Source organism: Pteropus alecto, unplaced genomic scaffold (genome assembly GCF_000325575.1).
Source record: "Pteropus alecto unplaced genomic scaffold, ASM32557v1 scaffold33, whole genome shotgun sequence".
Classification (NCBI taxonomy): Eukaryota; Metazoa; Chordata; class Mammalia; order Chiroptera; family Pteropodidae; genus Pteropus; species Pteropus alecto.
Window position 1 is genome coordinate 2,125,283 of NW_006435762.1, and position 23,821 is coordinate 2,149,103.

At 33.8% G+C, this 23,821-nt stretch overlaps 1 protein-coding gene across 9 annotated transcripts in view; it reads right to left on the bottom strand.

Annotated features, from left to right (window-relative positions):
• Positions 1-428: 428 nt before the first annotated feature.
• MECOM (MDS1 and EVI1 complex locus) overlaps positions 429-23,821 on the bottom strand; it is a 528,538-nt gene continuing 505,145 nt past the window's right edge. For 6 of the 9 annotated variants that reach the window (XM_015588562.2, XM_015588561.2, XM_015588566.2 and 3 more), the window contains 8 exons: positions 22,928-22,954; positions 17,270-17,436; positions 16,118-16,195; positions 12,281-12,450; positions 10,201-10,345; positions 6,692-6,928; positions 5,663-5,846; positions 429-2,038 (listed from right to left, as the gene is read on the bottom strand). In XM_015588562.2, the coding sequence (XP_015444048.1) occupies positions 1,904-2,038; positions 5,663-5,846; positions 6,692-6,928; positions 10,201-10,345; positions 12,281-12,450; positions 16,118-16,195; positions 17,270-17,436; positions 22,928-22,954 (1,143 nt within the window). In that variant the 3' untranslated portion in view covers positions 429-1,903. The remainder of the gene's footprint in view (positions 2,039-5,662; positions 5,847-6,691; positions 6,929-10,200; positions 10,346-12,280; positions 12,451-16,117; positions 16,196-17,269; positions 17,437-22,927; positions 22,955-23,821) is intronic. The other 3 variants (XM_015588564.2, XM_015588563.2, XM_015588565.2) reach the window with 2 other exon arrangements.

Sequence of the window (23,821 nt, forward strand, 5' to 3'; positions counted from 1 at the left end):
AGACTTAAAAAGATCATAGAAAATTTAAAGGGTTTGTTTTTTTTCCCTATCTGTGTAATTAAGAGAAAAATAAGAAACAGAACTCCTTTTGGCATGCACTATATAAAACTGAGTAGGAAAACTGTAGGTTGCTCTGTCCTAACTAAAATGGATGTTGTGGACATGGAGTGATACCAAGGACGTGTATGTTGCACATAAGCACTGGCTGTACCACGCGGGGAAAGTTTAGAACGATGAGCAAGAGATACTGTAACTCCTTATGGACTAAGGGTTATCCCTATGTCATCTCAAAACAATATAAACATGCTCTGCATTCCATGTATCTGTTTGGGCATCAAGGCCCCAGACTTCGTATCTTTAAATCATTGGATCCCACAGGGAAACTAAAATTGCATGAGAAGGGAAAATACCACACAGTGGGAAAAATAACCATTTTTGTAAGTCTTTATTTTTTTAGTTGCTCCTCCCATAGTAATGCACTGAAAGGCATAACAGTTTATATTGTACAAAGCATTTGAAGAAAGTACCTCAACTTGCCGATTATTTCAAAATGAGATTACAAACAAAAAGAAAACAAATCTGGTTCCTCAATAAAGGGCAAAATAACTGAATACAGTCTGTTATTTACGTCTCTCTTTTAACATAAGGTCTGGAACACTTCATTTTACAAATAGGATTAACATGAACATAACATCGCACAAGCTTGCAGACATCCAGCATAAAATATGGGGTACAGCTTTTAATCAGAAGAATCATGCTTTCATGAAAGAAATTATAATCGTTTATACAATTGAATCGATTTCAGTATTACAAAAACTAAGTTGCATCTATTCGTATTTAGCTCATTAAGAAGGAAAACAAAACAACAACAACAACAAAAAAAGGAATGTTAAGAAAAGCCAAACACCATTTGGCACCCCCATACACAGGTCAAGTCACCTTGGTCCTTTGAAATTCGGAAAGGGGTGTGCCTCGGACGTCAGAAAGTAGTGGCTGAGTGGAACAGTGCTATTTTAATCAACAAACAATAGTTTGCCAACAAATAAATACATGATACACGCAACACAAAAAAAAATTAAACATTAAAAAATAGTGACATGATTGTCTAAAATTAAGATGTTATTACAGGATTTGGCAAACATTTATTAGTGTAGTGGTACAGCGGTACTGGTGATGAACAGGTTACTTCACTGACTTAACCTCTTTGAGCATTGAACATCCATAGTTTACAATATACACATACCCTTTTCCCCTAATTTTAAACAAAGTACTTAAGAAGGCAAAAGTTAATGGGAAACAAGTACTCCCTGTTATCAGTTTCTATAATAATTGAGTGTGCATTTCATCCAACTACTTCCGTCTTCAAAGGGTTAAATTACATAAAACTTTAACAAAAAAAAAAAAAAATTAAATTTGCAATTACAAGCAACTGTTCCCAATCATGTGTCAGGTGATCTTGTACAAAAAAAAAAAAAAAAAAATTCAGTTTCTATGGAGTGTTCATTCGTATCAATGCTGCCATCTCAATTGTCCCTCTCACCCACCCACGCCCTAGGGCAGGGCAAACTGGAAGATGCCTTCTGCCCAGCAAGTTTTTCATTTTCATTGAATCACTTTAAGTCGCATTGATTCTCCAGAAGTCAGCAGCTGCCTTTGCTGTGCAAAACAAAATATCGAGAATAAATAGTTTCTTTTTCTTCCTTTCTTTATCTTTCTTTCTTCATTCCTTCCTTTTCTTCTTTCTTTCTCTTTTTTTTAATCATTCAGTTTAAGGTCACCGGACTTTAAATGAGTGACCCTTCAGGTTTCTAAGGCATTCTGCTCAGCAGTCTTTTAAATAGTCCTATATGAAAGAGCCATGCTACTGTTGGACTTGGTCCCACTCCGGTCGACCTTGGTAATGTCATACGTGGCTTATAGACTGAATGGCACTGGATTCTGCTGCGGCCCTTGCCATACTGTGCCACACGGTGGAAGAACTGTGGGATGTAGAATGGAGGGACTCCTTCTCAGACAATGACAACATCATAGCATATGCCTGGGGTAAAAAAAAGGAAAGACTCAATAAATGGCATTTGAAAAACCTCACTTTTAATTTGAAGGACACTACTGATAAATGTTAGAAAGAGAAGGGATCCTGAGGAGGGCATCCCTCATGGGTCTGTTTATAAAAGGGTGGATGTGTGCATGTGCATGTGTGTACGCGTGTGTGTTATAATGACTTGGAGTTACTGCTGGCCTTCAGTGTCTGGGGAACAAAAATGTGATATGATCTACAGAATAAAACACTGATTTGCCTACCCTAAATGTTAATTGTGCCTCCATTAAGAAACGGCAGTCACCTCCCTCCCGAAGTCATCTATACACTGTTCATGCACATGTTCAGCTCACCAAAAATAGCATTGTGAGCTTATGACAGAAACTGCAAATATGAATAAGATATAGACCTGCCATGAAGCACTGTGGTCTAGTAGAGGAAACAGTCCCATCAACTCCTGTGCTTGATTGCACTTTACAATAGAGAGCACTGAAAGTGAAATGACTTGCCCAAAGTCACTAAACTAGATAGAGGGGGAGGCATAAAAAAATCTTATTTCTGCCCCACTTTTAGTCCAATGTTCTTTTTCTGTTCCCCTCCATGCTTGAAGTTTCAATGCTGACACCCCAAAACCTTGAAAGTTTAGGTAGATCAAGTCAGCTCTACCAAAAAAATGAAACAAAATGCAAGACTCGACAACGTTCTAACCCACTTGTGCTCCTATGTCTGCTGACCAGAAGGTGCAGGGAGGTCCTCTGTGAGGAAGTGCTCTTCCTTCCCTATTATCATGTCAGAGTCTAAGTAACTGTTCGGTGAATCCCCCATTTGCTGCCAAGGAAAATATTCAAATGAAAGGTTTGGTCTTGACTTGGGAGTGAACTTTTCACTGTTGATTTGCTATTGTTGGTCTCATCCATTGCTAAACTTGCTTGTCAAAATGCTGCTGAAGTGGAATCATTAAAGTCCTGCCAAAGACATTCCACTGTCTGTAAATAAAGACAAAATGCCTCTGTTGTTAAGCAGAATTTCATCTCTGGAAGTCATGCTGAGACATGTGGCCGGTCTGTGGTTTCTTCCGTAATCATGGCATTCAGTTAGAAAATCTGCCCTTGCAGGCTGATTTTGATTTGCTGGGTGATTGCTCTAAATGTACACATTTGACTTTTATGTATGCAATTTGCCTTCTGGACCTCTACAAAAATCTCAGCAGACATACAACAAACATTTCTTAAGCATCTATTCTGTTCCGGGCACTGTGCTAAGTCCTAGAGATTCAACGATAAATAACAGAGTCCCCATCTTTTGTACAGTTTAAAACATGAAGTGAACATCGAACTTAAATCATCTATTCTAATTAATGTATCCACTTTCAGAGAGCAAGATAAAGATTATTTTGAAATGGGTTTAACAAAACTCGTTCCTATATTTGGAAAGATGAAAGGAAGTACAGAGAAAATTTTGGAATCCTGAATTTTAATTCTGGCTTCAAACCTGCCTCTACTCAACTAGCTGTGTGACCTGGGGCAAGTTGCTTAACCATTCAAGGTCACTTCCCTCAATTAAAATAGGGATAATAATAACAAAAACTTGTCTCAAAGGGTTATGGAGGAATCACAAGCACTAACTTACATAAAGTGCTTAGATCATTGTACCTAACATAAATAGTATCTATAATCATGAAATTAATTTTTGTAGGATAAGGTTTTTTCAGAGAAGATTCAGGTACAATGCAGCTACTGTTGTATTGGTCAACAATTTTGGATTGCACCATTATAAAAATCACAGAGTGCATAAATATATGAATGTTTTGAGTAAAACATCTGAATTTATTCAGATTCTAGAAAATGGCAAGTACAGAATAACTGCCTTTTGGTAATCAAAGGAAGTAAATATTTTTATGCACAATGATCAATGCCCAGCACATAACTGACAGTTAATAAAAACTGAATAAATGAATAAAAAGTCTTATGAAAGAAAGTTTGAAAAAAATCCTTTTTCCAAACTGATATATGACTTTATCATGTAAAAATAAAAATAGGATTGAGCTAGGATTGCAAAATGCTAATATTTCTGTGATGGTAATTGTGAGCCCAGTTGGGCAGGGACTTTATTTTAAAAGGCTGATACTGAAATATATCATCTCTATCACCTCTAGGTTTTAAAGTCCTCTGCTTTCTATTCACATCTTAAAGTTTAAGGAATTTGGGGGTATTGTATCTTATAATAAAAAGTATTTTGGAGGAATAATTTTTAAAAATTAAAAAAAGAGAAAGAAAACCCTGGATTCCCCAGTATCTTTGATTAACTAGGAAAGAAGAATGGGAAATCAAGGGTTTAAAAAAATACTAGCTACCTCTTATGGTTGTCTCTAAGTGAAAATGAGATATTTACTCTGGCTAATTAAATGTTAGAAAGTGAAAAATTCATTTGTATCTTCATTGAATCACAGAGCAGGAAGGGATCTTAGAATCTTCTCCACTCACCTCACTTTGTAATGAGGAAATGGCACCCACAGTCATGAAGTGATATGCTTAAGTTCATGGAGTTTGGCAACTCCAGTGTTGGGGCTCATTAGTTTTACTTCAATTCAGAAAGAACATTTATCCTGCCTATTATCATACATGACACCTTAGAGTTTTTACTGAATTGACTGATATTTAAAACCTTGTATTATCGCACTGGCAAAATATTTTTTCCATCTTAATTGAGATATGATCATATTTGCTGTTAATACCAGCCCAAAACATCTCAGCCAAATAGGAAGTCATTTCCAAATGCGCAAGTCAATATGGCCACATGGTTTGATGTCAGGCCATCTCCAAAATGAACTAACAATTAAATCAAATGACTAACAAATATGGTAATAAAAGGAAGTTTTTTTCTTTTTCTTTTTTTTTTAATTGACCTGAATGAACAATCTGGTTGAGTGTGGATACCAAGCAGAAAGTATTGACTTCCATTTTTTGTGATAAAAGAACTGAGGCTCTTTTAATTGGTATTTATAGATCCTTAAATGGATTTACTTTAGTTACCACAGTGCTGATAAAATGTGGTAGAGCCCAATGAACTCAGGTACCATTCATTCATTCATTCATTTAATAAAAATTAATAGGTTTTATTTCCAGATCTGCCTTTAAGTTGCTGTAGACTTTTGGCAACTCATTTCTTCTCTGATCCGCAGTTTGCTCCTAAATTCTATAATTAGATGACTTGTTAATTAGCAATATATAGAAGGGACAAAACAACAGAGAAAAGAATTCACTTTCCAAAAATCTTAAAAAATAATCAGATTGACAAAAAATATAGATGCAAAGCAATTAGAAAATAATTCTGAAGTAATATATATTTAGTTGCAAGAAAACATGGGCTATATACAGAAATAAGGGAACTGCGAAGTAAAATAATGATTTTGGTTTTTCACAGAAGTTTCCGTGTAGAATGCAGCCATATTATTTGCTGTATTGGTTAACTATTTTGGATTTGGTCACAGAGTAAGGATTTGAACATTCTGAGTAAAGCATCGGAACCTGTTCAGATTCTAGACTATTGCAAACATAGAATATCTGCCTTTTGGCAACAAAGGCACAATGTCATTATGATGCTATACTGCCAGAAAATATATACCTGTGATTTGGACTTTCTGTGTAACGGCTGTTTAAGTTCCTCTGGCACATGGGAAGTACTAAAAGAAGAGAGCTCAGCTTCAGTATATTGATTATCTTCCATTTTCCTCATTTTGAGGCTATCTGTGAAGTGCCTTATATGATCTAGAGCAGAAAGTCCAGTTTTGTATTCTTCCTCTTTATACCTAAAATGAACCAATGGGAAAGCACAGAGGATTTTTTTTCTTTTTCAGTTTGTTATGCAACCAAATCACTTTTCATTTGAATCTACACAGTTGATGAATGTCATATATTTGCAGTATAAAGTAGCATGCATCAATTATTGGGTTCTTTAAAATGTTTACAAATATTATATTTAAAAATAAATTTCTTTTATGAGTTTTCATAACTAAAGCAAGCATATAGTTGAGATAAAGAGGTAAAGTCAATGACATGTGAAATAAGCAATGCAGTGGAGACAGAATTCATGTCTATAATTTCAATTTAAAATAAAGCCAGTTATGAAAATATTTAATCAGCACCCACTATCTATGTGAAAATATAATATTCCCATCAATTTAACTATTTGTTTAATTTTTCCATTTGAAAACCTATCATTTATACAGATTACATATATATCAAACAAAGTGAAATTTATTGCAATAATATTGGACTAATAACACATCAGATTATTGAATGAATTAGATAATGTTGAAATCTATTTTTCTTTGAGTTTTTTAGGTAGAGTCTAAATAAATGATTGTGTACTTGTGTAATTTTCATTTATCCTTCCGACCTCAGGTTAATCAGAGTTCCATGAACACTGATGTATTTATATGATTGCGGGTTATGTTGATGGCTACAATATTTTCATGTATTTAAAATCAATCCACTGTGTATGCTTTGCTAATTCAAATTCAATTTTTATAATTTATTACTCACAAATTGCTTATCACTTGAAATGTTGCTCTAATGGAAAAACAGAGCAGGAGGAGTTATGATCATGTGTATTTATTCTTGCTTATTTACTAACGTCACCCGAGGCACTTACCTCACTGGAGAAGTCTTGCAACTCATCTCCAGGGCGTTGGTTTCTTCATAGTCATCCTCAGGGTTTCCTTCATGTAAATTACTTGTCACTGGTTCCTTTCCTGTTTTTACAGTAATATCATTGTCTTCATCCTCCTCATCTAACAACACCTCATCTTCTACTTCTTCATCATCCAGTAAATCTGAATTTTGACTCGTCACTAAAGCCTTTTCATCCTTAAAGTGACTGCCATTCATTCTTTCAAAAGCATAAAAAAAAGGGCCAGTTACTTGTTTCATTTTTAAGCATGCATTTAGTGTTTTTATCATGTCTTCCTAACAACAGGTTAGATTTTCAAACTTCTATAGCAAATTTTTATTGTTTAGGCTTTATGGCAACCATGGGAAAATAATGTAACCTCACAAATAAGAAAATGAAAAAAAATAATAATTGGGTGGTTATTCAGATTATAAATGGAGCCTCCAGCAGAACTGGAAAAACAATCTCAGTCTCCTATTTCTTATCAGGCTTTTCTCTGATAAATGATATTGTTACATACGCTATAAAAAGCACACAAATGGTTTCTCTACATAATTTTCCCTAATTACCATGTAAGTACCCATCATTTAAAATAATAGATTTCTGGAAAACTCATATTCTTGAGCAACACTGACAAAAGTTTCAACACGCATGCCTAACGTGAATCTAAGAGTTGAAAAAAGAAAGTTAAGGTAGCTGCCAAGGGCCAACCAGTATTTGACATATAACATTGGTGGTGTATGCCACTTAGACATCTATTCAAACTTGGAAGTGATTGAGAGCTCATTTACTTGTACTATTTTCAAACTATCCTTGATGGTCGGAGTGTAAAAAAGTTCCTTGTTCCTATAATAACATTGGGGTGGGAAATTACCTAAATATGTAATTGTACAAAAATCTTTTGAAGCTTACTTAGTAAGCATGTCTAATATAATGATAAAAAATAAGATTATTATATTTAAAAAGCCATTTGTAATATTTTATTTTGTGGTTTTAAGAATTGCAATGTGATTCAAAAGTTTAATTACATAGAAGTCCCAATTTAATATATTTGAGATCATTTATGAAACTAGAATAAGCTTTTCAGGTGTTAAAATAAATATTAAAATGTGTGTAAGTAGAAGTAAAAATTCAGGGTAAGATTTAAAAGTTATAAAATAATTATAAATGTTTTGAAGCAGAAAATATCTTCTCTTAACCTTCTTCTTATAAAGATATATGACCAGGGAAGTTAAGGCACTTGCCTAAGTTCAGAAAGCTTGTTAGAGATTAAACCATCATAGACATCTAGGTGTCCTGATTCCCAGGCCAGTCATCATTTTTCCATTTGTCTTGTTACTTTACCTATTTACTAATTCGAAAAACTTGCTGAGACTAAGTTATTGTTATAGTCATGTATAATTTTCACACTTAATGTAACTATTTTTCAGATTGTAGAAAATCAGGTATCAGAGATAGACCCCCACCACTTTCTCACATTTAAAAAAATGAGTGTAACTTAATATCTAGATTTCCCAGGGTAAAACAAACAAACAAACAAACAAACAAATAAATAAAACAAGCATGGGTATGACAGATGCTCATAGTAAAAATCCATTTGACCAGCAATAGTCACATCATTAAGTTTTTAATTCAACCATTCTCTTAACCTCTTTTATAAAAGAATGATGAAAACATGTTTTGCACAGACATAAATTATTTTCCAGTTACACTGCCAATTTGCTAGCATTTTTAAATGGATTAAAATTGTTATTTAAAAAAATGAAAGAAAAAGTAAAAGGACAAAAGAATATATGGATGAAAACCAAAAGTAACAAAGCCAACATGATTAAGCAAACCTATTTGTTAATTATGCTTTCAAATATGGCGATTTATGGGGAATAAATTATTCATCAAAAGTAGCCTGATAGGAGATCAGGGGGCAGGAAAAGTTAGATGACTCAGTCTTCTTACTTCTGTGTTGTTTAGACATGTTGGAGCCAGATGTTGTAGCTATATGGTTCACGAATCTCCAATTAAGGGCTAGAAAATCTGAATAGGCATCTCAGAACCCAAATGATATTTTTTGTAATATTCTTATTTGAATCATGTAACTATCATTATCAAAATGTAAGATTGTTATCTTTTTTACTTGTCCTTACTACTTTGTACTTTTGATTATCTGCCTCATCTCTCTCTCTCCTCTGTCTCCCCTCTGTCTCTCTCTCACACAAATGCACACAAACACATACACACAAAACTGGGTAAGCAGAGCAAAGTATACTTCCAACTGTCCAAGTGCACAAGTTTTAATTCTTATAAGATTTCTTAGAGGCTGGGAAAGTCATAGCAGACCTCTCTCTTTTTTCCTTTGTTACACTTTATACAAGTTGAAGGACAGGAGTAGTTATAATTTTTATGTTTTCTTGGAAAATAATGTTTATTTGAAGCTTGCCTTAATGGGAAAACTACTTAAAATAATTCACTTCGACTTTTAACATCACAGTAATACTTGTGTGATGAAAAGTAATGGTACTTTCATTAACTAGTTTCATATTACTTTAAAATGAACAGTGTAGCATCCTAATTTAATAGGCCATTGAATAGCTATGTTCAGAAAAACCTAGTTACAATTAAATATCTCAATATCAGATATTTAATTGTAACTTAAAGATAAGAAAGATTCAGGAGTTTTGATAAATTATAATAATGTTTCATAACATCATATAAAATGTAAAACGTTAGATAAGTGTTAATTATTATTATCAGCAGCATTAAAAGTTTTTCTTCATGAATTAAGCCGTATGTGTTTTATGTTGATAAGAGGGAGCCAGTGCACCAGACCACTAAAAACAAGGATGATCACACACAGTGAAACAAATGTGCCAGAATTAAACAAGCCTCCACTCGACAGCATATAAAGTAATGATAGAATCTTAAGATGTCTAAAATGGTTTCTGAAAAGATATTTAGATGACACTCAATGGGTATTTTATGTATAAATATGTACATATATAAATACAGATACATACAGTCATATATAGTCAGATAATAGTCACATATTATCTGTACTACATATAACCTGTGACATATAGTAGCAACCACTATTGACCAGTGATGAAATTGAATCCCTGTTGTGACTTTCCCTTCTACTTGGAAAATTTTGGTGAAACAGATATATATATAGACTTTGGAATGGGACGGCCCAGGTCAAATCCCACTTACTGCTCGTGTGACGTCTGGCAAGGTATTAATCTTCAATGTCTCTCTTTTTTTCACTGATAAAGTCACTTAATAATAGTCGGTATCTCATAGGATTATTATGGTCATTAAATTAATTGATACATGTAAAATGCTTTAAAGAGCATTTGTTCTAAATCTGTTTTCACTAAATACCAGCCGTTGGTGGTAGGAGCAATAGCAGCGTCACAAAAGTAAGCATAGCAAATGTATTTGAAAACATGTTTATTTCAAAAATTATAGAGTTTAAAAAAGAATAAAACTAGCTTTACCTCTCCTCTGTATTCCTGGGAGACTGGCTGCTGTGGTTGCTATTCCCAATGAAATTTCGAATTTCTGTGAAGTAAGCATCTTCTTTGTCATCGAGAATTGCACCTGTACTTTCCAGTTCAGAATGAGGCGACGATGTTGCTGTACCTGACAGAAGAGAAAGCCTTTTGTGAAAAAGACTATTATTTATATGGAAGTTTATTTTGAATCTTATTCTTTCTTCATTTGGTCAGTGTTTCCCTCCCCACCCCACCCCCCAAAAACAGGCTCATTTGAATATTAATAATAGTAACTATAGGAGGTCAAAGTCTTCCTAATTTATCATATTACACATGCAAATAAAAGTCCCTTGGGGAATATTCTGAACCATTGAAATCATGAGGTACAGTCTCCCAAATATGTTATTTCCCCCACTAGCTTCCTCCTAGTAGTCCCACTGAGACACGGAAACATTTTTATTCATACAGCAAGGAGATGGGGGAGGCAAATTACAGAGAGGTCTTAAATGGATTCTGTACGCACAGTCCCGGGTGCCGTCAAGATGTATTCATTGCTCCCATGCTAAAGTATGTTACCAAATAAAGACTGAAAACATGCTGAAAATTCTGCATTCTGACTTGGTGGACTGAGCCGTGGGTAGACTCAGGACACATAGTCAGAGATTGCGTACAGTATTAAAAGGACAATATTAGATGTGCTGATTACAGGAGGATCTTCAGCTTCCTTACCTCCAAAATTAGAATCATAATGCCTGAATCACGAGATTGTTATAAGGTTTCCATACATTTGTACAATTATAAACACTTTATATTAGTTAAATGTTACATTAACATTTACTTCATACTGTTTATTTGCCCACAAAATATCTATAATTTAATGGTTCATCATAATAGTCTAGAGGACAAAAACAAAAGGTTAGAATATCCCTCATCTTAATAAAGTTATAATATGGGTCAACAAATAAATATTCAACTTTGACACATCACATTTTTAACTTATCTTTTTTTCTGACATAGTTCTGACTAGAAAAATTATAATAGTACACTGTAAAGATGCACACCATTAGAAAGTATAGCCGGTTTTCTATTTTGTATTAGACTTCTGTCTCTAAAATTGGATGTTTTTAAACCATGAACATTATATTTTTGGCTTTGAGGGAAATGAACAGTATATAGCTCTAAGTTGTAGTCATCCACGATCATAAGAAATGTGCCTGTACAGTGGAGTAAGAATTCATAAAAAAATAATTTGCTTAAGTAAAGATCTCTACTTCACATAAATCCAACTTTTTCCTGTTCTTAAAATATCTTTTCCTGAACTCCATGCTTGCCCCCACCCCAACCCCAAGTCACTTGCTTACTTCACTAGAAACAAATTGTGGCTACACAAGTTAGCTCCACAAACATATGCCAGCTGGTAAATATTAATTAATGGCTTATTATCTAATAATCAGAAGCCAAAGAAAAGCTACCATTTCTTCTATTAACTATATGCTGGCAGATCTGGGTTAGGGAAAGTTTTTTTTTGTCACTTTTAACTTAATTCACCATCAGTATTTGTGACCAAAACCACACACCACTAACACTTGCTATGGTTTACTCTGATCATGTCCACAATCTTCTATCACTAATCTCTAAAAGATAACCCTGGAGAGGTTGTCCGAACTCCAGGCCTTCTGCAAAAGCAGCCATAGTTTCTTGGTTACTATTCAGAGCATGATACTCTGGTGCTCCATTCTGGAAATCCTGCCATTCCTGGGGGGACAGGTTCTGTGACAATAAGTGGAAAGATTGTTCCTTGCAATTTAAGAAATCTTGATTTATAAGTCTCCTGTGAGTTTGGGTCATGATTCTCTTTGCTTCAGATTGCCCATTGAGATGAATCCAGAATAAAAAATAATTCAAATAAGGCTCCGAGTTGTATATTATTCAATGACCACATCACTTCAAAGTCTCAACGAAAACATGCTGCAAATTTTCACAAGATCCGAGCTTTGTGTCAGAGTGGAATGAGAGCATAAAAATTATCTTTTCAATTAAAATAATAAGCCATCTTCTCCTCATAACACAACTGATTACCTACCAGACATGTTCCCATTCTCATGTTTCTTTAGGTGTCTGTCTAAGTTGGTCTGTTGACCGAAACACCTATCACATAAGTGACACTTAAAGGGCTTCTCCTTATTGTGGATGTTGCGAACATGCCGCTGCAAGTTAGAAGATATGCTAAATGATCTGTCACAGTATTTGCATCTGAAAAAGAAACGGAAAATTTGCAAGCAAATCAAAAGATATTTTTCAAGACTAGTAACCCTGATATCCAAAATTGTCACCCATAAAACAACATTTAGAAAAAAGGCACAGGCAAGAAAACTATTCATAGTCAATATTTCAATTCAAATTGCCTTAAATATTTTCATGACTTTATAAAATACAATTAATAAAATGTTAGTGATTTGATTGCCCCTAAATTCATTAATCAGTTCTAATATTTTAAATAAACCTCACAAAATTAAAGACATTAAGAAATAGTAGTATTGTTCTATCTTCTTCTTAGGATTGTACAGTTGAATTCTTTATAAACTAATATGAAACAAATTCACATATTCTTCAAATAAAGTAGAAAGATCATTTTTAATTCAAAATTTCAAAGTCTGATTAAATAATTTCTTAGTAAATTCACTTTCTCAATTGCTAATCCTAAAAGAAATTCCTTTATTTTCTCCAAAATAGCAATAAACATTCCAAACTTTTAAAACAGAGGAAATGTGAATAGTTTAGTCTGATGACAAAGATGCTGATTTTCATAATCTGTAGTGATTAGGAGCCCCCGAACCCTTTACTCTATTAACCTAAACTGTTAGAAAAGACAATAAGACTGCCACTAAATTCTCCTTTTGGAATCAAAACAAAAGCCTTCATTAGCCTCCCCTCTTCCTACTCCCCCAATTTTCCATTCCTACTTTTCTTAAAGAGTTTGTGGTAGCTCTAAACCAGGTCAGTTTTCCAGAAAAACACGTATTATTAGTTAGCTAATTGTTTCTGACTTCCATGAGATTAAAAAAAAAATCATAAATTATTTTGAAGTTCTCCTTGAGACATACAATAAAAATGTAACTCCCTTCTACCCCCTGCTCTTAAAGGTGAGGAAGTAAAGTGGTCATTTATGGGGTATTCTCTAGTATCTTAAAGTAAAGATTGCATTATATGTTTATGTGATTTTTTTTTTGTATGTGTGTTGCTTGAAATAAAAAATCAACTTTCTCCAGATAACTTTTAAGTGAAAATTTCTAACTTAGCAGCCAGAAAATCCTCAACTCAATCTTTCACGTATGAAAGGCCCTTCTCCTCCCACTTCTGAATACAGACTCAGTGGCTCAAGTGCTCTATATCAAAAATCACCCCATTCCACTCCAAGTGTTTGGGCTTCTACAGCTGTCTCTACGTGATGCCAGAAGTCTAGTTAGTTCGACGGGGAAAATAAATCTGTTAAACTAGTTACTTTGGCATAGTATCAATAAACCAACTCAATGACTGATTTAATTTTTCCCCCTTAAAAAACTGTTCTGGCATCATGTGGTTCTACAACTTTCCTCACTTACAATATTAATTTAAAAATGTGTGAAACCCCACATTGATAGTAGTTGTAATATTTTAGCGTCAGCTTTATATATGCATATATGCAGTCATGGCTTTCTCTGCAATAACCTTCTTGACTTCCAAGGCCCACTGCAATGAGAATCACGATACAATTAGCACAATTGTGTTGTATTAAGTAGAACAGCTTAAGAAATACCAATACAGAAAACTTATACTCCCGTAAAACACTTTAGAAAAATTTTCTCTCAAAACATTTTCTACACAAACCGTGAGGAAGAGAGATTTTGTTTTTGACATGCTTCCAACTTTCTGCCTGTATAAAAAGGGGCTTTTCCAAATCTAATAAACATCATCTACTCTAATATAAATAAAATTGGCCAATAAGGATGTTCTAACCAATAATGATCTGTTACTTTGTATCTTTCCTTTGCTAATAATGTCTGGGCCAAAAGGTTGAGTGCTCCTAAATAAAAAATCATTCCATTCTACCCCAATAAATCAATAAGTGCTTAAGAGGCTAAGTTTCAGAGATACTTAAAATGAACACAACACAATCACAAGCAGTACACAATTAACAATTCGGATGTAAATGTAAGGGTCACGGGAGCCTTTGGGATCATAGTATGATATCAAAACCCAGACGTGAGCTCCAGGCTTGGGTCTTAATTCTGGATCTATTAGTACCAGATTTTACAGAAGGCAATTAGCCTCTGTGGATCTGATTTTTCTCACTTGTAAAACAGAGGAGCTGGATAAATAATTAAGATTTCCAGCGAGGACAATATTTTTAAAAATACACAGACAATAACAGCACTGTTTATGCGGTAGAATAAAACCACTGAATTGAAACATAAAGAAAAAGTAAAACGAGCATAGATAGTATCATAGTCGCATACCAGACCCTTGGCCACAACAAAATATAAGTGTGGAAATCTTTTCTTTGACTTAAGCAGAATCCCTGGGATCTGAAATTTTCTCAAAAAGGGCAATTGCTTAACACTTTCCATTTTTATATATTTCTGAGACCTATTATACCAAGTTCATCCTATCACATAGAAAGTAGAAATATTACTTTTATAATTAATGATTTATAAAACATTTAGGAAAGCAGAGAATCTACGAAAGTATTTTATTATTTTCTAAGTTTAAGTACCCCTAATTTTCTTCTAAATTTTTCATTATCTTCAAATAAGCATTAGTCTGCCCATTTTCTTATTCTTGTATATAAAAAGTCTTCGAAATCTCATAAATTATTTATTTTAATAAAAAAATGAGCACTCAGACAAAAATAATTTTATACATATGCATTACCTAAGAATATCAAAACAGAATAAAATTATATTACTTAAGATAAATAACATTCATTCTTCGAAGAATGAATGAGTACCTAATACTACATGCAAAGCACTGCACATTAAACAATATAGATTTTATATATATATAAAACATATATACATATATAAAACATATATATACACACATATATACGTATAAAATATATGTGTATACATATGTATGTATGTATGTATGTATGTATGTATGTATGTATATATATTTAGGCGAGGCAACCCTTGGTTGACCTCACAGATTGCAAGGACCTTGTCAGTTTACAATCCCTTATTTTTTTTATTTTTTACGCCTATAGCACGGAGTCTTCCTAGGTGGTCTCCCATACAAGTACTAACCAGGCCCGACCCTGCTTAGCTTCTGAGATCATTCAGGATTGGGTTTGTTCAGGGTGGCATGGCCACAGACTGTAGATTATATTTTAAAACTGGAAGGGAGAATGTACTTTAGAAATTGTGGGTGGAATTGCCCCTCTTTCTATAATATATTCTACTTTACGTGTTCTATCCCAGGTTTAAGGTTTATCCCTTAAATCTACTAATAGGAGCTGTGGACATTGACTTAACTGTACTGAGAAAACAAAGTTATATGTCACTTGTTAACTCCTAGCAGAGATTTAAGGCTGTGAAATAAGGCTGCAAAGTCATGATTACTGTCCATTAAAAGAGCATTGATTAATCAGAGGGAGAGAAAACACTAAAATAATTTTTCAAATAATTAAAAATGACTAACATTTCTTAAAAATTTATTAGATGTTGTTAGAACTTTTAAACTGAGATGTAAGAAGCTTTCATTAAAGAAATCGGGATTCTCCTAATTTTTATCCTTGCCATTATTTAATTCTTCTTTGACTCAAAATTAAATAGACATACATTCAGGCATGCACAAAAGTAGCATCCTTTAAAATTGTAACTGAGTCCTCTTTAATTCGTACATTATTTATCAAGATATTTAGTAAAAATCATTGTCAAACCTGTAAGGCTGCTCTCCTGTATGAGTTCTCAAGTGCCGTGTTAGGTTTGCAGACCTTGGAAAAATCTTGCCACAGTATCTGTTATGAAAAGATGTTTATAAGAGAAAGTTGACTTTATTTCATTCAAGTCACAGAGAAGCCAGATGCTTATTCCTGATTTAATTAATCTTACATGGAACTCACATGTCTTTGGTATTTAAAATTTGCAACAAAGCCATTCTACAGATATAAATAACTCTACAAATAAAGGCTGTGTTACGAGATCTGGTTGAATTGATTATGCATAAGCAAGGAGTTGACAAAAATAGACTTCAGTTTTGATAACCCCCATACACCTCTTTTATTAACTCTGTATCTTTATTTTCACAAAACCAAACCAGACAAGGGAATAAAAAAATGACAAGAGTCTGTGATTCTGGGTTGATGTAAACAGATTTCAAATGTTTCAACTCATTTTACATGTTAACCACAGTGAAAACTCTCTGTACATTGAGCGGTATCAGATCAGACAAGATTCTAAGACCTCATCCATCAAGGTATGTTTCTATAAAACCTTTTCTGAAAACAGAGTGACACATTTTCTAAAGAGCAGATAAATTGATATGCCTGACTCAGATGCCACAAATTTCTGAAGACAATTCAGATATTGTAAGCACAATTTATTTAAAAAAAAAAGAAAACAGAAACAAAAATCAAGCTTTACTGTATTACTGATGAGTAACAAGAAACTTATTAACTAGCTTTCTTCACTTATTGACTTTATTCGTCCTTCATTAATGGCCTTATTCTTCAATGCCATGACAATTAATAAATCTTTGCTTGAGGACAGTAGTATTATACCTTTGGATGAAAATAATTAACTGTGAAAGAAAATTCATAAATATCAAAGTGAAACAAGTAGATAGTATTTGGACTGTTTCCAACCTCATTTATTACAACCAAATGGTCTGTGTTAAAATTCTCATGTAATAATAATTTTTTAAAACTACTATTTTTATATCTCACTAAATAAAGAGTACTTTGAAGTGCTTGAGATCTATCATGGTCGCTATTAATCATCCAATCAAGAATAATTTCTAAAACAAACAACAGGGACTTTGAAATCAGAGGGGAGATTTTTGGAAAGCCAGCCATAATTAACTTTGCAGTTACCTGCAGGTATAGCGTTCTTTTCCTTTCCGTAGAAGGTTCTCTGGAAGGGCATTGGGAGGCGCTCTGAAGTTGAACATGGAGGGAACTGACTGTAGAAGTTCACTGGCATCAGGTTTCAGGGCACTGAAGCTCTCTAGCTTCTCCGCCATGTTTTCAATAGCTGACATCTGAAAAGTAAAAGCACAAGACCATGAAAGATCCATCTGACATCTTTTCTTCTATAGCAGTTGCTAGCAAACCAAGAACATCATTAACAAAAAGGAAGCATCAAATCTACTGAATGCAATAGTCTGTAGAAAGAGGTTACAGAGTCCCAATATTAAACAAACAACAAGAGAATTTATTGATTTTGGAAATAACAGAGCTTATAGAGCTTATAAAATGCTGGGTGGACTTTCTCATAAGACCTTGGTTAGATCATTTTATAATAATCTGCTATACAATTGAGCAATGTAATACATGAGATAATAAAGCTAAATTAGATTTTTATTAAGTTAAATGAGAGCATTCATATTATGTTATGGATACCAATAGTGAACTGGAAATCCTAGGGAAAGGTCCTGTATGCCTGCCTAGTTAATAAAAACCGTAGGAAGCATGGCGTTCCATGAAAAGAACTCTCAGCATGAAAAACATCAAGTGTTCCAAAGTTACAGATTAAGCCAAATGTGTGTAATGCAAAAAGAAAAATTAAATGGGTAAGAGGTGTTTTGCCTAAGACTATGTTAAATTAATATCTGGGTATACTAGATTTTAAATGGGATCATATACAAAGGATTTTGATGAAATATTAATTTGTTCTGGACAAAGATGGAGTTGGAAGGAGAGTTCATAATATTCTAACTTCATATAACATAACTTGGCATGGGTGTTATAAGATAAGGGGAGCAATTAGTATAACCACACTCTTAGAGAAACGTTCTTGAAGAAAAACTACCCTGCCTAATTCTTCCCCTTAAACAACCTAATTTATTTTGTTTATAACCTTCAAGCTTTTGTCCACCTACGCATGTTTTTGACGGAGTCACAATCAGAAAGTGCATTTAATTTTAAAGTTAGCTTGAACCTCACCATCCAGTTACAAGGACTGTCTCCATACCTCCAATACTCCCAAAATGTTAAGTTTCCTCAGTGCTTACATTTTATTTGGAAGCTGCTTACTACTGAACTTTTTAAGTAGAAAAAGCAAACTCTCAGGACATCTTGTTAAATCAACTCTCCCATTATTTATTTGGTTCTCAGGGCACTATGCCACTGGAGAGCTCAGAGAGCTGTTAAAAAGGTGTTTGCACTTTATATGCACTCTGAATGTTTCTCAAAGAGCTGGGGTAGTAGACCAGAAGACTCCATGAAAGGATTAAAAATGGTTAACAACTGCATATGCAAGCAACCGTTCAACCCAAGAGGATGATTTTTTTTTTTTTTTTTTTTTTTTTTTTTTTTTTTTTTTTTTTTTTGTGTAGATAATGCTAGAGACATTTTGGAAAAATTTTTTTTTGCTGATGAGATGGCAGGACAGATTTGGAGAACTAATTTATAAGCTCGGGTTAAAAATAAAAGGCAAAACTTCCTATTCAAAAGGAAAATTAACAAAATAGTACATTTCATGGACACAAAGCTGGACAGAATACCATTTTGACTTCTTAGACCAGAGCAAATTCTTCACAGAATGGTCTGAACATAATTCTTTTCTTACAAAGGAAATATTTTAGGTTGATTCTTTAAATGGCTATTCATGTTGTAGTTAGCTCTCTTTCTTTTCCCTTCATCCTGGAGCCTGCCCTCCCATTTCATGCCCAGACTCCTAATGCTAGCTACAAATTGCAACGTACAGGGTACCACTGCCAATTTGCCAAATGTCTTTCTTCAAACACAGTGCAAAAAAATCTCAGAGGAAAGTCAAGATACATTTACTTGTCAGACGACAAATGTGAACGCATCGGGAGGCGGTAGGGGCTATAAGCTCAGGGGTTTGATTCATAATCACTCAGCTGCTAAAACATTCTCCACAGATGCAAGCGGACAGCACATTTGTCACTATGAAGGATTTTGACACATACTGATCACAGGGCAGAGATATGGAATGATGATGCTGCTCAGAGAGGTTGGCAGAAACTCTGTCCCTGCAGAATACGGTCATTATCCCCCCTCTAGCCAGAGCATTAGCATTTTCATATTACTTGGAATTTTATTTATTAAAAATCAATCCAGAAATATTTTATGATACTATTTTATTTGCATTTATTCCTTCTAATTGTTCCTTGCAGAAAATCATTCTGATATTCTACCCTCCGTGGAATAAATTGTCTGAATGAAAAATGACCTCTGGCCTTCAGGCTGATTAGCAGTAACAAGCCAGGGTAAGGGTCATGATCGCATATATTTATTGGACAGAATAGTAAGTGCATGGGTGATGATTATAAATGTTTTATTTATGTACATTTAATATTTGAGTAAAGTTTCATTATCTAGTGGTTTTAAATCATTTGAGTGTCTGCCCTGCTGACACACTCAGATTCCTGTGGCGATACATCTTATAGAAACCCTTTTCCTTTTATATGGAAAAAAGCTTACTCATGACTATTATTATTCTCAACTTTCATCTCTAGCTCATATAAACTACAAGTCCTTCAACTTATTTAAGAGCAACTGGCTGTTGAGAAATGTGTCTTGATTTAGTAGCTGCTAATAGCTCCTTTTGAAGAAAGATCACTGTGATTACCTCAAATTGTTTTGATTTGGGAAAACCATCAAGAAACAAGAAAATATATTATGAGCTTGATGACTCAATAACAACATTTTTAAAGATAATAGGAAGAAGAATAGGGGTTACCCAAGTGTCTCTCTTATAAGCCACCCCCACCTTGGGCTTCTGGTGTCAAATTAAAAGAGGATTAAATTGGAGTGGGGAAAAGGAGAGAAGGAAGATGGGAAGGGAGTTGAGGGTAGCTCTATACACACACACACCCCCCCCCACACACACATACACACACACACACACACACCCCTTCTGTCTAGCTAGCAACCACTGAAGCAACATAAAAGCTATCACTGAATCCTTCCTTTCATCTTCATAATATTTGCTCTCATAGCACTTGACTTCGGCTGAAGAGTAAATTTTCCCATTAAGACAGATAGAACTGACTTACACATCTGCCAGTTGGGGTAATTTGGCAATGTTGTGACTATCAGCCCTAATCAATATCTTACATTAAGGAGTTGGATTAAAATGAGCTTTATCTACCATATGGGTCAAAACTCTGCCTTTTCCTGACTATCTGGGCTGACTTATATAACATTCCTTTTATAAAAGTAGTAAGCTTTGACAATCATTTTAAAGTCTGACGTATTTTAAAAATCAAGATGAATTGGAATAAATGAAACAGAATCTAGCTATATATTTTTTCAGTTAGGAAAAATCCAATGAAGAAGGCAATGTGCACCACTATGAATAAGAAATTTGTTGAGAACGGAGAAAATAAAGGAGGAAAAAAGTTAGATTGTGTATTTTAAAATGTATTGCTTTGTGTCCTATTAATGTCATAGCTTAATCTCTGATCAGTAAATGAGTTTTTTTTTCTATGGAACAGTTATCTATATTTACATATATAATAGCTGCTGATGGTATCTGCAGCCAAATGTCGGGAAGAGGAAGTCATTTCACCCCCTTCCAGTCCCCAAGAGGCTATTAACTTTATACTGACGCAAACTAATATTTAGACACGACTCCCTAGCTCTTACCAAAAAAATGTAGCTATTATCTCTAGTCAAATAAAGTTAGTATTTTTAAAAACATGTCAGCAGGCAAGATATCATCAACTGGGTCCTAAGCGCTTAGCTTAACATTTATTATCTGGCAACCAATAATTGATGATATAAAGAAGTTTCTCATTTAGGCTGTTAAAGTGACAATCTGATTATATGAAATGATATGTCTAATGGCACCATGAATTATGTGACCTAATGTTTTACAAATTAGATTAAATAAGCCTTATCATAAAATAACTTTTCATAAAATAACTTTTCATAAATAACTTATGATGGGAAAATTTGTAGATTTGGTAATTTTCTATATTTATTCACTTGATAATCTTGAGAAATCTCAAAATCATGGGCATTTGGGGGAAGTAAATATTCATATTTTATGTTTATCTCACTCCATGTATCACATTCTGCAATCATGATTATGAAATCACTTAGAATTTTTTACCATTGAAAAGTAAAAACATATTTAATATTTCCCACTAATATCTATGTTTTATAAAATAAATATAAACCATAGCTCTGAAAAACCTATCGATCAGTGGAATGGAGTGTTTCCCAAGCATTCTGATGGTAGTTGCTATACCATTGCCTTATCGGGAGTCTAACTTAATATCTGAAGTTGACTTCATAAGTTGGTGGAATCATTGGCTGTATATGTAGAGGATAGTACCTTATGCTTGAAGCAGCTAACAAAGTAGCTACTGGCAAGTAATAATCTACCTGGGAAAAGATGAGGCCCATGAGGCACGATACTCAGGACATATCTCTGCCAGAGAGGCAGATGAGGAACACTGGAAATACAGGCCAGGATAATCAAAGAACAACCCCATCTACTATACAATTTTGCCTAAAGCAATGTCTGTCTGTCTGTCTGTCTGTCTGTTTGTCCAACTGTCTTAAAATGAATGAACTTAATCCTTAAACGTCTATCAGGATGAGAAGAATCACAATTCATTACTTAGGTCTGCGGACAAAATAAAATGGAGAAATTTCTACTAAAGGAAAAACCAACATCAGATAGAGGAAACAGGTAAAGGCTAAAGTGCTCCAACTTAAAATAATTTATATACAATTAGATGGAGACTAAAGGAAAGTTGAACTATATCCCAAGATTTTACCCATACCTCAGAATCAATATATTTTGAGTGGAGAAGAGAATGAAGAAGTAAAAGCACATACACTCTTGTAAGATATGTTATTTGTATATATTTCCATTGACCCAAGGTTTATTTGGAAGTGGAAACTAAATAAGGGCTATTTTTTTTCTTGAATAAAAGATAAAGCTGTTCTCTAATATCATTAACTCAGAACTGACTGTATCTGTAAATAGAACTGAAAGCTGAGGAAGTGCGAACCAATGCTAAAAGATTTATTCATTAGTTAGATATGGACTTTTAAAAATATTTAGTCTTATTTCTCCATACTGCTAGAACCAAGTTCTGTTCTAGGATATATGGATGTGAATTCCAATATCACCTTGTGTTTACACATAAATTCAGGTTTTATCTTTTTGAAAGCTTTATCAAAAGCATCTTTAATATGCTGATACGGGCTCCCCAAAACAATGGTTGTTTCCACTTAGTGATGCATCTCAAAGCCTCTTTTAACAACATGCTCCTAAGCACCCAGAAAGAGTTCTACATCAAGGTATAATTATGTAATGGGTCAGATTTATAAAATAAACTTCTTTCTGTAAACAATTTATAGTACACTAAATGGCCAATTATAAAAAGGATTTTGCAGCTTGACAAGCTGAAAAAGTATTTTCTGAAGCCATATCATTTAACGGAAAGGGGCTCAGAATTCTTTATGTCCATATAGCAATTTAGAATATAAGTTGTTTTCCTTTTAATGCTATATTACTTTAGTTAAAAATATAAGTAAGAAACTTACCCAAGTTCTCTGATCAGGCAGTTGGAACTGGGAGCAAAATTGAAACAAAAACAAAAATTACTCCTGTATCGGTATCTTTACTGCAATCCATCCTTTGAGAAATTAACATTTAGACTAATTTAGTAATTTTTGCTTATCAGGTAACTATACCTTGAGTAAAAGTTTGCAAATAAAAATTAAATATCTGTATAACACTGTTGAGTTTCCTCTATTTACCTAAATTAAATTTTAGGATCAAGGTTGCAAACCAGAATATCCTTTTTCCCAAGAAAGCTAAACACTGCCTACTACTAACTCTTGATTAGCAAAGCAGATACTTCCTTTTTACCTGTTTTTACTCATTGCAAAACGATTCTTAAATATTATTTTAATAACTAAAAATTAAGTAATTTCCTGAAAAGAATGTGGTCTCTTGTATTTTTATGTTGTTAATAATAAGAAAATAAGACGTTTACCCAAATATGAATCACTGAGTAACAAAAGGTATTGTTTTTTGAAATGTATTGTTTGATTTTTATTAGTATAGTTCTTAGACCATCAGTAGTCAGAACACATGGGGATATTAATTTAAAGAATGACAAAGGTCTAGTTACGACAATTTATTATAAGAATCAGTGGAGAAAACTTCAGTAGTGAAAAATTCTTCCAGGAAATATAAATGTTATACCCTTAAAAATGTCATTTTGCGAACATGGTTCCATAGTATAGCAGTTAGTATGTCTGCTTTACATGCAGAAGGTCCTGGATTCACACCCCAGTGGAGCCACAGTCCATGGTCTACAGCCATGCCACCCTGAACAAGCCCAATGTCTGATCTCAGAAGCTAAGCAGGGTCAGGCCTGGTTAGTAATTGGATGGGAGACCACCCAGGAAGTCCAGGTGCTGGAGGCATAA